Genomic DNA, 18195 nt, shown 5'->3' on the forward strand with positions numbered 1-18195 from the left:
GACATAAATATTTGATTTTAATTTCTATTTGACACCACCCCTCCACGCGTTTTGAGAAAATGGATTTTAATAAACTGATAGATGGACAAGTGCCATTCTTTAAGCGTTCCACCCGTTTTAACCTTTTGGGTTACGGAACCCTAAAAATTATATAAAATGGATTATTTAAAGGATAAAGGTAAAATACCACCAAAGATGTAACGTTTTCACACCCACAATGCCGCAATGAATACACGGCTTTACAAAACCCAACGCAACAGCTTATTTTGCATAAGCCGGTGTAACAGCAGAACTGAACTTCGAACACTGATCATTCTGTGGTTGACTATAAGCATATTTTCGTATTAAATTTGTATAAAATAAAGACATTTTATATGTCTAACTTCACCTAGGAAAACAGTTGATAATAAATACCTACCTAATTATATCTATGGATGTAAAAATGGTAAGTATACGAGTAGTTTTATTTGATTGCAACTGTGAAAATGTTAATGTTAGAAAAAGTACACAATTGTTTTTCAAACTAATTTAATTCTAAAACACGCTATTTACATACAAAGATGGCTTTATACTATCTACTAATTATAAATGTAACATTACACGCGACGGTTTCACTTAGCTAACTTTCGATCGATCGTTTTGGTCCGGCAACTGCGTCAAGGCATTCTTTACGTCAATTTCACTCATTCAACTCATATATTTATCTTTCTAATGTACATTGTTCTTTCATTATTAGTTGTAATCTAAAAATAGGCGAATTAAAAGTAAATGTTTGCACTAACTGCATATTTGTCAAATTAGACAATTAACTATAAATTTATAGAGCAGCGAACAGAAGCGGGTATTGGTTTTTGAAGTAGTCTTTACTTTAGGCACTTACTTTTCAAACCTCTGATTTTCTTAAAGAAAATATTGTTTACTATTTAGGCCTATTATCTATAATGCACCGCGCGACTCTGACACTAACATCTAAGTTCACTTTTGGTCTAGATTTGAGCAACCATGCTCATTTTTCGACCCACTCACATCACTACTTCCCAATCTAGAGACTGTTACGTGAATAACCGTCATTGCATACCGATGAGCACCTTTGTAAATTAGTGACAGATATTTCCAACAAGACTAGATAAATAAATAACAACCATTCCCACTAACCAAATCACGGTACATTCACGGGTATAAACATCTGTGGATCTCCCAATTTTGGTTCAAATCTGATATTCACTTTGGTGTCACCATCTCCTACTTCTAAGAAACTGTTCCAGTCCAACATCCAGTAGAACCCGTTCTTTCTAGGTGGAGGCAGTTCAGAATCTCCTGGTTGTTCTGGGGCAGCTCCACCGAAAGAATCCTCTAAATCAGCTATAGATGCTCCAGAATCGGCCGGCTGAGAATCTAACGTTGGACTATCATTCGATTGCGTTCCACTAGTGCTCGTTTCTGAACTTGCCTTACTTGCTGCTTCAGTCGATTCATCAGCTTGCCTTTTGTTTGGATCACTCTCTAAAGCAGCAGCTTTGACTTCATTTAGTGGGTTTAAGCCTTGTTGCAAAGGAATCACGCGCACTGCGTCGTAATCAATCGGGTCTAAGTTTGTTTGAGATGTCTCAGAGGTAGACTTAGTTTTCCTTACAGGCAGATCTAATGGTAAGACTGTCTCTTTCTTCTCAGATGGCGACATGTCCAGCTCAAATGGAAATTCAGGTCGGAGAGGTTCATATAAGAAATTGTTTGATGATGGCTGATGGACAGGCTCATTGTCAGTATTAGAGGAAATTAGGTCATAACTCAAAAGTATGTTCTCGGGCAACTGAACTGATCCATCCACTACTTTTGCCGGAGGTAAAGGTTTGAAACCATCCAGAGGCAATAGAAAATTATCTTGTCCTGGTTTGCCTTTCAAGCCGTGAGCGTTTAGGAATGCTTGAAGTTCAGCTGGAAAGTCATCGACCTTCGCTTTTTTATTAGCTGGCTTCGTATTTTGAATGGTTTTGTGTAGTTTTTCAAGGGAATCAACTAATTTAGGTCTTGCAGTTGAAGTAACTTGTGATACTGGTACCACTTCAACGCGAGGTGGGCGCGTGTATAACTCTTGTAATGAAGAGCCATCTCGTGGTGTATAGGGTAAGACAACTACAACTGACGGTTCATTCTTCTTAGTTGTGCTTTCAAAGGTAGGCTTCACAGGAGCAGTATCTGTTCTGTCTTTTTCATTCGACACAACATTTTCTTTTATATTTGGCAACTGCGTAATTGGGTTAATTTCATTGTCCTCAATCCTGTAAGGTCTTTCAGTAGATTTAACTTCTCGAGAATCTTCCGTGGAGGTTGAAGATGATTTGCTTTTTGCGTCTTCAGCTCTGATATCATTTAGTAACTGTATGATTTCATCTCTGGTTAGCCTGGGCAGGCCACTGTTGGCTTGGAGAATGTTTTGGACTTGCTGGACAGTTTTCTCGACGTCCACCGCTACACAGGCTGCGAGTACCGATGCTGCAACGACGCAGCACCAAACCAGCTTCATTTTCTGGAAAGTAGACAAAAAGGCATGTAAATATAAGACACAACTTTTGTGCAAAAACAATAGTTGAATACTGCCAAGTACAAAAAATTATAATAGTCGCTCTGAATTCTTCATAAAATGTACCAGTGCAAAAATTGATAAATCATAAAGCTGGGACATAGTTCAAGTGTCACAACACCTTAAACGCTACTTTTAGTGTAAACATAACTACAGGAGCGAATACATATTCAACGCAAAAATAAATCTGTGCTTCCGTTTCCACACGAAAATATTTTCTAAATCAAAAGCCACAAGGGCCAATGTTCTCTACCTCAGATTCACCTACGTGACTCCACTTTCTACGTCAGTTGGCAGACATTTATATTCTGATGGCCGCATATGTGATGCAACAAGGTCTTTCTCATGCTTAAATTGTACCACTTATGTTAATGTCCGGTTTGAGGATAAAAACTAAACTACTTTGGTCCCACGAAGACTTTTTTACGTGGAAGTGGATTAAGATTGTAAGGTCGTTCCTAACGCATGGTTAATGCACGCAGTTAATGCGTATTAATAAGTAATTACGACCAATATGTTTTACTAAAGCGTAACAGGTAGATATAGAACAAAATTTCGGCTTTTGGCTAGAATTTCGAATTTATTTGTGTACATAATTTCCAAAAATACCAACAAATAAATGGGCAACTGACATGCATAACTATAGAGCTATTCATTTGATCGGTATTTTGTTACCATGTCCAATAATTTAGGAATACTCGAAATGGACATTTCATTGTTGAAGGTTTTAGAATACAAATTCCATACTAGCCAGCTATTTGAAGCGCATTTGCATCAATTACTAGAGCAATGTTATTTTTAGCTGATTTCTATTTCAGCCAGAGAATTGATTTAAATGTAATTTAAAATTCAAATGTACTCTTAATCAAATTGTAATTTAGAAATGCCGCAGTGATATTGATGAATATGTACATAATAAATGTACCTGATTGATAACCGTTGTAAATTTTCTAATCGTTATGTACATACATTGTGCTTGTTTATATCTAAACGAGATCAAAGATGTTATATTATCATTCTACTATGATGTAGGTTACATAAAAATTGTATAACAAGTGTAACGTGTGCCCGTGGAACCCTAAGCAGTCACAGAGACCGTGGTAACATTTGATTTCTATTATGTCTAGATTCACTGGTACTTGAAGGGCTATTAGAAAAATTGGCCACTTCCAAAAAAATGTCTACATTTTATAAATGGTGTGAAAAAGTGTATCTAAAACCTTTATGAAAATAAATAAACGAGAATAAAAATGTAACATTTAAGTTCGTATTTTCCTGTTTATTCATGCAAAAGTTACATTATATTCTTGAATGCTTGTCACACAATCATAAATAGAGTTTTTGTGTTCACGGCGAAAGGAAGTGTCACCAAAGGTGTGTATGGCCATCCAGGGTCCTAACAACGCGGTATTCAGCTGAATCACCGGTGTATTCATGGAGGACCAAAGAAATTTAAGCTTAACCCTTTTTCATGTCGGGAATATTAAACGTACTATTTGAATGAAAAATAGGAAAACTAACAATGGACCTAATATCGGCATGCGCGTATATTTTATTGCTTTCGATACTTAATCTTCTATTAATGTATAATATGAAAGGCACTCGTTAATGAACTGAATGATCTATCGACACGAATCTTAATTGCTAAATATTGCGCTGAAAGCCACACAGATTTGGCATTGGTATTCACTAAGAAATAATTTTCCGAAATTCGAGGTGAATTTTGAAACCAAAGAGTTGAAAAAGGGGTACAAATTCAATACAAGTGAAGACACAGACAAAAGCTAGTATTTCAATCGATAGTAGGTATATCAGACTATACATTGTTGCTAAGCAGTACCAATTAAAGTTACATAAGAAGCCACAGTGTCAACCTTGATGTGCTGTCATCCGTGCGTATAAAACCGTTCGTCCTGAATGACTATCAACGCATAGCCAAAACTGCTAAGACAACTACCTACTGTTAAAGCAAGAATTTGCATTTTAGGTTTAAGTAAATGTGAAATGAATAAATAAAGTTACTGAAATCTATATTATAAGTACAAGCAAATTGAATTAAATCGAAATGCTGTTGATTTTCCAATTTCCACTCAACCACCCTCCATGCTATACGAGTACGGCAGGTATAATAATAATAAATACACTTTATTGCACACCAAATAACATAACAGAAAGAAAAGGAACACACAAGCACAGAATAAGTAATAGTACAGGTACAGAAGGATTACTCCGCAAGACGATTTAAATAAATGCAAGTCTTGCTACGACGCGATATAGTGGAATTCAGCTCGCACAGCACTACGTACCTACAATTTTATTCACCTACAAGTTTTGTCTCTTTCTATCGCGTGCCTCTGAACTCTTCTTACGCTGTTAGGGTTGCTGTCTAGTGAAAAAATAATTAATCTAATTATCTGTAATGAGGTACGTATGTAGGTAAGTATGCATTCATTATGGAAAACCTTGGGAGAGGCCTTTGTCCAGCAGTGGACGTCATTTGGCTGAAACGAACGAACGCATTCTGAGCAGTAGTCATAGTAGGTTAGGTTCCTATACTATCCTAAGAATTATTGATTACCTACATGGTCAACATCTTTGGGAAGCGAAAAAAAAGATGAATCCGGTAGATTACTTTTCGAATTTAACACCCGAACGCCGCACAATATTTCTTTCTCTTTATGTCCATTTTTAAATAATACTTCGATCATAGAATTATAATCATACTAGCACGCCAGCGTCCTGACGAGCGCGCGCGTGACACTCGACTGATATAATACCCGCCGGCGGGGCGCTTCGCTGTAGGTAATTATCGGATGTACCGCGCGGAGTGAGCCAGGCCTGACACAAGGTACAACTAGGCGGTCTTATCGCTATGAAGGTGTGGGTATCTGTGGGAATTTAAGCTTTGAGGAGTGGAAATACGAATGCAAACATATCTGTGAGCAATAATAATGTAAGTAGGTACAGCGTCAAGAGTTCGTGACATGCAACGTGACAAAAGAATTGATGCACCATCTTTCTAAGTAACAAATGCATGTTGCGAACTTTTTGTCTACTTTGGGTGTCACGAACTATTTGAAGCTGATAATGTGAAAGAAAAATGCCGAAATGGTGATGATGATCACACGAGTGATGTTATGAATCGCTTGTTTATTTGTGAAGCGGAACCTTTCCACGCAATATTTTTTTTTGTAATCAGGATATAACTTATTCAGCAGACCAAATCGTTTAGCTTTATAACAGTAATCCGATTAGGAATGCACAATTAATTAACGCTTCATAAGCTGATTAAATACAGGTTTATATAATATTTAAAGCTTGAATTAGGGCTTATAGGAAATATGAAAATTAATAAATGAGGCTATTGAAATCTAAATTATTAGTTACATGCAAATTGAATTTAATCGAAATGCTGTTGATTTTACAATTTCCACTTAACCACCTTCCATGATTCTATACGAGTAGGTACAGCAGGAAAAGTTGGTTTAAATATGATTTTATTAGACGTAACCTACGATAAAATCAGTTGCATCCATTCAAATGGATTACTGTTGGAAATTATGATTTTTATTATTAATCAACACGCACTGACTTAAACGTAACTCTTGATTTTTACCAAAAATAGTAAACTCATAATATTATGATCTACTAGCGGCCGCCTGCGACTTCGTACGCGTGGATCCCGTTTTACCCCCTTCAACTATCTTACGCGGTTTAGATTTTTTCATACAAATGTTTTTTCCTGCTAACTCCCGTTCCCGTGGGAATTTTGCAATATCCTGTTGTAACTTAGCTTTAAGTTTACTAAGGAACCTGTATGCCAAATTTCAAGCGTCTAACTTAAGCGGCTTAGATTTTTCATACAAAAGGATTTTCCCGATAATTCCCGTTCCCGTGGGAATTCCTAAGTATACTATAACCTGCCCAGGAGTATGAAGAATAATTGTACCAAGTTTCGTTAAAATCAGTTGAGTATTTTTTGTTTCTATAAGGAACATACATACAGACAGACAGACAGACAAAAATTTTACTGATTGCATTTTTGGCATCAGTATCGATCACTAATCACCCCCTGATAGTTATTTAGAAAATATATTTCATGTACAGAGTTGACCTCTCTACAGATTTATTATAAGTATAGATAGATTACGCGTGAATTCACATAATAATTTTGATTTCCGGAAATTCAATAACAATTAACTTGCACTTGAAGGTTGGACAACGTGTTAATAAACATTTCGATGTATTGTGAAAAATGGTTTTAATTACTTAAAATTGAAAAAGCGTGTAAGGAAATATTTCACTGGCTGCATAACTCTAGGAATATTTCAAGTTATTTCTTCGATATTTGTAGGAGATATCCGTGGAATTCTTATCGGAGTCTGCGAATTCTTCAACGATATAGAGCTATTTCGACATATTTGAAGACATTATTTGGCGCTGTGGTTGAGTAACAGTTAATCTAAAGGTCATACAATTGAAAAGAATTAACATTTAAATTAATTTAAAAATTGGCTAAGTGCGTGTCGTGGCACGCTCAGTGTAGGGTTCAGAAGCAATCAATTACTTCATCTAACTAAAGTCACTTTTCATATTCTCTTCTATCAGGTTCTTTAGTTAAATTATTTTTACTTTTCGTTTGTTTCAGCGAAATTATGTCCATAGCTGGACAAAGGCCTCTCCCAAGGATTTCCTCAACGACCGGTCATACTAAGCTCTAGGTTAGTACTTCCCGCGACCAGATCGTCGGTCCACCTAGTGGCGGGCATACCAACTTTTCCTTCCGGCTTCTTACAGAATTTAAATAGTTATCTAACATTAATTTGATTAACAGTCTGATGTTAGAGTTGAGATGATCTATTTACAAGAACTTTGAAAACAAATGAAATCTGAATTCACATATTAACTACTAACTCATAAAACTAAAACCAACACCAAGTAAAATAATGATACCACCGAAGATCTCAAAGCATCGGAGCGTCAAGTAAGTCTTTGGTAACTAGTGTGACAAGCCTACATGTGGGTACAAATATGATATAATTGAAAAACAAACGAGCCGAGTAATTTCCACTTTGTATGACGAACTGCAAAGTTTAATTGCATTGCTTTCGTTTTTGATTAAATAGTTACTTTTCTTCTTTTATTTTTAATTTGAGTCAAGTTATTATTTAACTGTATTACTTAATCATGTTAAATAAACAATGTTGCTTGTATTGAATTATTACTTCTATTATTACAGTGTAGAAAAGAAAAACTACGTCAAGCTAATTTAAAGTCTGATACATTTCTTAGCCGGTTATAAAAGATACTATTTTCATTAGTCTGATATTGTACTTTCGACTGCACAATTGAAATTGTTAAAAATTTAAAAGCACTTTAAAAATTATATCAACTTATTATTTTATTGACGTAATTTAATTTCGTTTACAAGCAGGATGTTGTTGATTTTATTTTTCGACTTCTCTAGGAAGGATTGGCAAAGCCGTAGCAATAGCAGTCAGTCACCTTTGAGTTATATGTATATACTTAGATTGCACTCGTGTATATTATTTTTATTCTCTGCGTAGTCGCTATAGTTTGTAAGACAGTCGAATAAAAAAAGCAACATAGATATAATAACATAACATATTTTATAGTCATTTGGTCTCCACAAAGAACTTACTGTTTGTCCTAAAATGACCTAAAAGCAGGAACACCTCTCTAGCAATGAGTGACGAGCGGCACGCGTCGGTTCCGATGACGCAGCCCACTCAAGAGCGTCGGTTCGGAGGGAAGCCCTCCAATACTGGGTTATCAATCACACCCTCTGAGGGAACGGAAATCGCAAAACTATTTCGGTACTTGAAAACATCTGGTATCGGACACTTGTACTATTTGACTGCATTGGAATATGACCTAAATAGCTGTATAATAGTTGTGTTAAAGCTTGTCATTGACGCGAATTGAAAATCAAATTAGGCGAATAAAACCGACCCCGTTGAATGTTGGTAGTAGTTATTTTCCTTTTAAATTTGGCGCAAATTGCTTTTCAGTATCGATATTTTCCTATGGTTTTTAATACTGTTATCAAATCAATAAGTCACTTAGGTATCTAACTTCATCATCATCATCATTTCAGCCACAGGACATCCATTGCTGAACATAGGCCTCTACATCGCACGGTTGGTAGCGGCCTGCATCCAGCGATTTCCTGCTACCTTTGTCAGGTCGTCGGTCCACCTTGTGGGTGGACGTCCCACGCTGCGTTTTCCGGTACGCGTTACGAGATCGAATTAGAAATGAGGAGATCCGTGAACGAACTAAAGTCTAAAGATTAGCAAGCTGAAGACGTGGCAGTGGGCAGGGAACATAGTATGCAGAACTGACGGCCGATGGGGTAGCAAGGTTCTGGAATGGAGGTATCTAACTTATTGACTCTATTTCTATCAAAATTGTACGTATCGTACCCTAATTCAAACATTGCCATGTAATCATTCCCAAAACATTAATCACCATATTATTATAATTGCCACTTTGGGATCAAATCTAGGACCTTTGCTACTGACTGGAAAGCAGCCAAACCTCTTATAATTCGCACCAGTAAACTTGAGCAATCTTGCCCACAAATGGTAAATTAACATTGACACAGAATGGTATGCGCTCCAAATGCATAAAGTTATACTTAATTCCAAAACGACGTAATATCAGAAATACTTAGATGGTGGTGGTGCTTAAAACCTAAAAAAAAAGTTACTCGACTTAGGCGAAATGGGAGCTTTTAAGCATTCCTGAAAAAGAGGGCCCCACTTTGGCCTGCCGATCTTTATTTTGGGCTCGAGCCCGAGAAAAGGCTTTGTCGGTTATAAAGATTGCTTTGAATAGGAGAACCAGAGTGACTGACATAGCCCGCAGAATCGCTAAAATCAAGTGGCAGTGGGCGGGACACATAGCTCGTAGAGCTGATGGCTGCTGGGACAGGAAAGTTCTCGAGTGGCGACCACGAGCCGGAAGACGTAGCGTGGGCAGGCCTCCCACTAGGTGGACCGACGATCTGGTGAAGGTCGCGGGAGATGCCTGGATGCGAGTGGCGCAGCACCGGTCTTTGTGGAAATCCTTGGTGGAGGCCTTTGTCCAGCAGTGGACGTCTGTCGGCTGAAACGAACGAACGATATACAGATTGATTGATATAAAGATTATTCACTCAGCAATTAATTAAAAATAGATGAACTCCATTGGCGCAAATGCCAAGAGGTCACAAGAGGCGTTAACGTTAACGCTCACTTTGTTTTTTACTTGCCACGGACGTGCTCGCTCACTATAGTATAGTAAACGATCACGGTTACATCTCCGAGGTATTAACGTTCTTAGCACGGACGTAACCAGATTGTGTAATTCGTGATGCGTTCTTTTTATCCGGATGTGCTCTGATTTCTATGTTTTGAACAAAAAATAAGTTATATCGAAAGAAATTTGTCAACCAGGCGCGCCTTGATAAATAATACTCTTATCGACGTCAAAATGTATGGGCAAAATCGATAAAATGGCGTGATAACCGCTTATCGCGGCGTGCATCCTAGGCCTACAGAACTAGACAACTAATACAAATATGAAACTTTGACCCTTTATGAAATAACTGAGTTGCAATAATCTCGTAAATAAAATTTAATAAGCAAATTGAAATTTGTTTCATTTATATTTATGTGTTAAAAACAAGGAAGCTCATGTACTTTCTCTGGAACATCCGAGTGATTCCCAATTTGATTTCAAATTCAATAACATTACCATTGTTCGTTCATGCAAATATAACACTACCATTGTTCACGCAAAACATGAAATTGCGATTTCCATTCCCATAAATAAAATTGCATACAATCCATCACTGAGTTTCTATGCGGTCCCCGAATGATTTTTCTTAATAACTCGGCATTGTTACACGCACGCGATATTACAAGTATGACATAAAAACGGCGAGACAACGACCCATCGAAAGTGAAAGGTGTAGCTGTAGCCTCCAAGTAGTGTTGGGAAACAAATATCGAGATTCAATTTGCATGTCGATTCTTTCTTTCGATGTTTTGACGGCGTGATTCTTTCTTTTAAATACATATTTTGACGGCATGACATCGAAATAGTCTGGCTCTGGATAAGGCGCTTGCGATTCCCAGTTGGTTTTTAGGTTAGAATTTATTGAAATTGGACTTTTTAGTATATTCGATTGTTTAAAATTTATTTTTCTTATGTTTTGTCAATAGTGTGAATATTAAGAGATAATTATTATCTTTTATTTGCCCTAATCAATATTAATTTTAAATTTAGCTAAGAGCTGTTTTTTTGTCTCTAGGTACCTACCAATTTAGTTTTTTTTTGCTGTCATAATATTATACAATTTCTAATTCATATTATCAAATTCTTGTATTTTTTAACCATATTTATTTAACTAATGAACACACGACCTTTACTATGAGAACTATATTGTAATAGCATATCGAATTTCTTTAGACTTCGTTTTTAAGAAACACCTAGAGTCACTGACACACAACACTAGAGCTCCTCCACCACGGCACACAACAAACCATCAACATTCACTGTACGATGCTCATTGATGTCATTGCCACGGTATCTTCAATCTGTCCAGCAAAAACTCAGAAATGGTTATCGCATTAGTTGATAGCGTCGTTAATTAAAATGACATGGTTATTCAATGATCACGCGTGGAACCGTGGAGGAATTAATATGTACGATGCATAGCATTGCTCTACGGTTATGTGGTTGGTGGTTGTTTACTACTTTTACTAAATGAATTAGAAATCGATTCCTGTTCGATGTTTTGGCAGGAATCGATTCAATTGCAAAATGAGAAATGAAATCAAATGCTTTTGTCCAGTTCTGACCAAGATTTGGCACTTACAGGTAAAGAAGAAGGCCTTCGTGGGTCTCTACTCATGTCTCCTTATCTTTTAGGCCCTACCAGCCCTTCGAGACAAACCCGTAGCAAGTGCTCAGAAGAAATGTCATTGGAACAAACTCAGTCACCGCTAGTGGCCAATGATCAGTGTGCTTACCATGAGTTTACGTTACGTGTGCTCGCTAGCGACTGCGTAAAAAAATGACATTAATTGTATGACATATTGTGCAGCGCCCCTAGCGGCTACTTTCAAGAAACAAAATCTCCATAGAGATTTTTGACGTTTTCGCTAGCGAGCACACCTAACGTAAACTCATGGTATAGTCCAGTCATTACGTACATTCAAAAAAGAAAATGAATTTGCGCTTCTAATTTTTTAATATGTTGTAGGGGATACCTAGAAAAGCTTAACTTGAGATTGTCGACCAAGCTTTCCTAGGAGCTTTCGCCGCCATGTTGAAAAAAGGGGTAAAATTTGTTTTTCGGCAATAACTCGGCTATCCGATGAGACTCGAAAATTTTTGTAGGACACTTTTTGTAGCTTTCTTTGTGCTCTACAATAACGCCCGAACCATTTTTAGCGTATCATGCATCGTTATCGAGATATCGATCGATAAAGTCAAAAATTTTGGACACAAATTATTTCGGAATAATTAAATAATTAACGTCAGATACGTACAACATAACTTCGAAGGAAAGGTTGCAATCATATTCGACGGTTATCCGACTGATATGACACTCGCTGGAACGAAAACTTCGGAAAGAGTACGACGTTCGAGAAAAAACCAATCGCCGGAGTTCACATTCGATGAGACAACTACTCCAAAAGTTAGCCAGGAGAAGTTTCTCACAAGGGATCAAAACAAGAACCAACTAATACAAATGCTTTGCCGTTACTTAAAAAAAAGTAATTAAAAGTAATTAAATTTTACTTTTTACTTTTTAATTAATTATTTAATTATTTCGAAATTTTTCATATTTATTAAGACCCAAAGAAAAAAAAAGAAAAAAACAAAAATTGTGTCCAAAATTTTTGACTTTATCGATCGATATCTCGATAACGATGCATGATACGCTAAAAATGGTTCGGGCGTTATTGTAGAGCACAAAGAAAGTTACAAAAAGTGTCCTACAAAAATTTTCGAATCTCATCGGATAGCCGAGTTATTGCCGAAAAACAAATTTTAAGCGTTTTCCAAGATGGCGGCGAAAGCTCCTAGGAAAGCTTGGTCGACAATCTCAAGTTAAGCTTTTCTAGGTATCCCTTACAACATATTAAAAAATTAGAAGCGCAAATTCATTTTCTTTTATTTGCCTTTTTTTCGGACGAAATGACTGGACTAGTAGGTACACAGAGATTAATTCAAGATTTTACTAAATTTTATAACTTAAGCTGAAATGACAATAGGGGAATATGCCTCTACGCAGTGCAACGCAACGCATCGACTGCAGTAACTATTGCATAATCGACTGTGTATGTTTATGAATTGGTTATTGTTATATCACGAACAATTTATTATTATTTAACAGTCATTAATATTGAGCATTATTCAGCAGTCAATTAGAGAATAATTACTTCATTTCCTCGGAAACAGCACATCGCGTGGTAAGCTCATTGTGTGTCAGTGTGTCTGTCACGTTAACATTATTGCTATTATTGTACCTGAGCCTTGAATTTAATGTACAGGTTACATAATAGCATCATTTGAATAAGCTACAAGGACTAGACTTTTCTAGCCAGGAACTAAAACTCAAACAGAAAATAAAATAAGGATATTAATAATTATTAAAGAAGTAAAAAATTGAAATTGAAAGTTCTTCAATCTACTGAGTGGCGTTTGATGAAGTTCTGCCTTTATTTACGAAAGTGAGAAATACTGACCACAGCATAAGGACAACAGTAAAACGGAATAGACGCTATCAGAAGTAACGACATTACATTGAAGTAATGTCATTACAACTGACAGTGTGGTGGTTGGAATGAAGGAAGTATTTATACCAAAGGAAGGAACAGATATGTAGATAGATAGAAAGTATTTATTTGTCTCAAAACAGGTTTCATTTACAGTTTATCAATAATACAATATTATAGCCGTAAGAGACAAAAAGGTCTATGAGTCAGTGATATTGATGTAATATTATTTGATCCGCTCTAGATTCCCAAGACATGACCATTTTCTTTACTAAATAAATGAAATACTATTAGACTGTGTATGGAATTTCAGGTTTTAATTCCATGTAAATACATTAAAAGCTTAGTAAAATATTAAGGTTTAGTTAAAATCTAATCCTTTTGTTATTTATTACTTTTGTTCAACAGGTTGATAACGGGCTGGCTGACTTTGCTTTACTTTGGTAGTATTTTCGTCCTTGACAGGAGTGCTCATTGTTCAAAGCCTATCATGATGGGTTGAAATAGCCTTCAATTTATCTAGGCAACATTTTGTAAACAATGTTATATCTAAAATTAATTATCATTAACGCTAAACCCACTGACATTTGACCCTAATGGTATTCAAACCCATAATTGCATCCATACACGCCAACCACCACGCCAGATGGTCACCAAATTTATAAGAAATCGTAATGATTTTACCACAGGTATATTTTTATTTGTTTGTGTTGTAAGTAATTTAAGTAAAATTCTACCAACTGATATTTAATCGGACATTACAATCATACCTAGCAACACAAATGATACTATCCAGTTATAAATAACTTTAGCCTAGCAGAAATTCGTTTTAACAAAACGTCCTAAAAGCTAGAAACTTCGTTCGTTTTAATTATAGGATATCCCAAAGGGTTTCCACAATGACCGGTCCTGCACTGCCCGCATCCAGGTGCTTCCCGCGACCTTTACTAGATCTTCGGTCAACCTTTAGAAATAGCAAGTAAAAGTCAATTTAAACCATTTATTTACTATTGTAAACTTTGTCCACATATTTGCCACAGAAATTAGCTAACCACGCTATGTCAAAGGCCGCTGAGCATAAAACAAATGTATATTTATTGCTTAATAACTTGGCGTGTGTACATCGCACATATTTGACCTTTTACATGAAGCAACTCTACCACAGTAAATAGAAACAGAAGTACTTCTCTACATACAATCATTAAGGGCCCATAAATATATTTTTTTAAATGTGTATTGCATAATGGGTCAGTATTATGAATCAATCTCAGACACCAATTCTGTTTTTGTATATTTATAAAGAAGTTATTTTATAGCTCTTGTTTTTCTTTGAATAATAAATGGATCTCAGTCATAGGACGTCCACTGCTGAACATAGGCCTCTCCCAATGCTTAGTAGTCCTATGGCTGAGATGATGATGATGTACCTTGGGGACCGAATGCTAAATTACTGTTTCGGACCATTTCCCCTTAATTAATTAAAATTTCGGAAAATCTAAATGCTGGCTCTTTCCTTGCACAAAGTATTAGTATTGCCATTCAGCGAGGAAATGCAGCCAGCATTCTCGCCTCTTTGCCTCACGGACACACTTTTATTTTTGAGTAAAATAAGTTTATTTTTTTATTTTGTTTAGAGTTAAGTTTGCCTTAGTTTTAAAAAAAATCTGTTTATTGTAAATAAATAAAAAATCACCAAAAAATGATGATGATGAATAAATGGATATAGCTTTAGCATCTTAATGTTAATAGCGTTCCAATATTGACTAGACAGGGCAGCTTGGTGGACTTTGGATATGCTTGCTTGTAAAGAAAAGTTGAATCCTAACTTCGACAGTTTAACTTAACCCCGGGACAAAAATGGCCTTACCTGGTTGGATTTTTATTGGCGGTCTAGCTGTAGATTCTGGCTACACAGGAGTTGCAGTGGTGGGAACGAGAGGTGGGAATTGAGAATAGACCCTATTGAAAAGAATACCTCATAAAGTTGAGATGTTGCTATGTACTATGAATTACTATTCTCTTATACTGTGTCTCGGTCGATTTTGCTTGTGTTCAGAAGTTTACTATTCATCCAGAGTTTATTATTGGATTGTGAATAAACAATATTTGTTTTCGCCTGAACAAACTTTAGCTTAACAACGATATAGAGTCAATATCTCGTGATTGAACAAATGCGTTTATTATTAAAATTTATAACATAAATATTGGAACTTTAAGCTTACTTATTTCAAAGTTTGTGAGTGATTTAAGTTTTGAAACTACAACTGACAACTGCAATCATTGTCCTTTAATACCTTTGTGAAAACAGAATCAATGATAAACAGAATACTAGAGCCAACTTACTCGAAAGATTATAATGATAAATGGATAAAATTAACAAAATATACGATAATCTCTACAAATTAATGCTCGTGTTCACCTTATTATTAATAGTGGCCGAAATTGAAATCTATGCAACTACGGGATAAGTCAGAGTTAAAGCGATGTTTTATAGTAGTTATTAAAGTGTTATGAATTAAAAATATAAAACTTAAATAGTACGCAAACGTTAAGTAATAACCATCTTTTATTTAAAACGGGTAGAGTGCTTAGTTGAGTTTAGGAGTTTAACTTATCCCTAACAGAAAGGTCTTAGCATAATGTTAAAATTAAAAGGAGGGATCGCTTTATAATTTGATTTACAAATTAATCTCAGCTTTTAACGGCCAATTAATAGGTAGCCGTAAATCAACTCTAACCCAACCTTTTTGCAATCTGTCCATTTAGCAAAACATGTTTTATGATGGCTTTGCAACAATCGATTAAGCAACGATCGGCTTGGTCAATTACGGATGGGTGATCGTCGATTTGTAAGTGACTCGTCATGCAGCAAGTAAAAGTGTGTAATAGAGGTCTTAAATTATTGATTGCTGTATGGTTCTGGTACAGTAGAATAGAACCACTGCCATTCTTGCCGTGGATGTCGTAAGAGGCGAATAAGGGACATATGCGATTATCTGGCTTCCCCAAGTTTAACTTTCCCCCGGGACAAATTTGACCTTCCCTGGTTGGGTTTTTATTGGCTGTCAAGCTGTAGATCCTGGCTACACAGGAGTTGTAGCGGTGGGAACGAGAGGTGGAAATAGTCCCGTGTTTCCCCAAGCACTCCAATTTTTGCCATGGATGTCGTAAAAGGCGACTATGTGACGAATAAGGGAACATCGGGCCTCTCCTAGCCTAGAAGTTTAAGAGTACTCTTAAGAGTTTAGGAGTAAGTGAGCCTATTAATTGTCACAAAATTTACCTAATATGCAATATCACCGCTCAAATATTGCATCAATTTATGCTAAGTATTTAGTTTTTTAATATTACTTAGGTATTTTATTGTAAAACTACATCTTTTTAGCAATATCTAATAACAGGATACGTAAATAACATTTAAAAAGGGCTAAATCGGTTAAAAAATCGTTACTTTAATAAAGAGCGTAGTATTGTTACTGACGTACTGACTTAATCTATACTTATAATAAATCTGTAGAGAAGTCAATTCTGTACATGAAAGAAATATATTTTCAGAATAACTATCAGGGGGTGATTAGTGATCGATACTGATGCCAAAAATGCAATCAGTAAAATTTTTGTCTGTCTGTCTGTCTGTCTGTCTGTCTGTCTGTCTGTCTGTCTGTCTGTCTGTATGTTCCTTATAGAAACAAAAACTACTCGACGGATTTGAACGAAACTTGGTACAATTATTCTTCATTCTCCTGGGCATGTTATAGTATACTTAGGAATTCCCACGGGAAGCAGGTACCTTAGTAAACTTAAAGCTTAGTTACAACAGGATATTGCGAAATTCCAACGGGAACGGGAGTTAGCGGGAAAAAACATTTGTATGAAAAAATCTAAACCGCGTAAGATAGATGAAGGGGGTAAAACGGGATCCACGCGTACGAAGTCGCGGGCGGCCGCTAGTAGGTACATATTTTTTTACGCGTGTCGCATCTTAAAAAGTATGTCAGCTGACTCACGTACCTTGGAAGAGTTTATGTTTAGTGTCTTGTAATAGATATTTTTCATATTTTCAGTTAGTATTTAGTTCCAATGTAAAAAATAATGTCTAAATTTTATTTAAGACTAGCGACCCGCCCCGGCTTTGCACGGGTGCTAAGTATGCATATTTTATAAACATTATCTAAAAAAATACTATTTAAAATCCGTTGCGTAGTTTTAAATTTTCATTAAAATTTTCTATGTAGTGAAATTACTCAATAAATAAATAGGTCATCTCGGGAATCAAACCGCACATTATCACTTCGTACAAACCACCCACTAATCCAATGGAGCAAGACGGCCACCACATAAGCGTGTACAGATCCTTGATACACATTGACACTTACTTCTCTACTTCAATAACCTTGTGAACAATCTCCTTATAATCTGTCCTTATAACCGCACAAAAAAACAATTTTGATGAAACTTTGTCAAAGTAAGCACTTGTTTTGGATATAAGAAAATTTGTACTGACCTACCACAAGTAGTAATCACACACAGTTCCACTCAACCGGCCTGTAGCGGTTGTGATACAACACTGGCCTCAAGCACCGTCCCACTACTGAGTGATAGTAAGACTGGGTGCAGACGGTCGGTGACTCAATAGTGGTACTTAGCACATGGTCATTTTGGTGAGCGTTTTACAAATGATAGTCGAAGATGGGGCGAGTATGTTTTTGTCAAAAAAATAAAAAAGATTTAAAAATAAAGTAGAATTAATTATACAAAACAGCCAGATGACGGCTTAAGCACTGAAATTTACATGAAGTGACTACAGTTGACTGTAAG

At 36.2% G+C, this 18195-nt stretch overlaps 1 protein-coding gene across 3 annotated transcripts; it reads right to left on the bottom strand.

The window, feature by feature from the left end:
• Window positions 1-511: 511 nt before the first annotated feature.
• Window positions 512-17989, bottom strand: LOC114352129 (uncharacterized). Of its 3 annotated transcripts, none has more exons than XM_028303613.1 (2): window positions 17886-17989; window positions 512-2527 (listed from the first exon to the last, which is right to left on the bottom strand). In XM_028303613.1, exon 2 carries the CDS (start codon window positions 2522-2524, stop codon window positions 1160-1162), a length of 1365 nt encoding a protein of 454 aa, XP_028159414.1. In that variant the 5' UTR covers window positions 2525-2527; window positions 17886-17989; the 3' UTR covers window positions 512-1159. The 3 variants fall into 3 exon arrangements, with proteins under 3 accessions (XP_028159414.1, XP_028159405.1, XP_028159422.1); XM_028303604.1 differs by having other exon boundaries at window positions 17882-17986; XM_028303621.1 differs by lacking the exon at window positions 17886-17989 and adding an exon at window positions 17754-17856.
• Window positions 17990-18195: the final 206 nt, after the last annotated feature.

The sequence above is a fragment of the Ostrinia furnacalis genome, unplaced genomic scaffold, assembly GCF_004193835.3.
Source record: "Ostrinia furnacalis isolate ACB-3 unplaced genomic scaffold, ASM419383v2 OfSCF0100, whole genome shotgun sequence".
In the NCBI taxonomy this organism is placed as follows: Eukaryota; Metazoa; Arthropoda; class Insecta; order Lepidoptera; family Crambidae; genus Ostrinia; species Ostrinia furnacalis.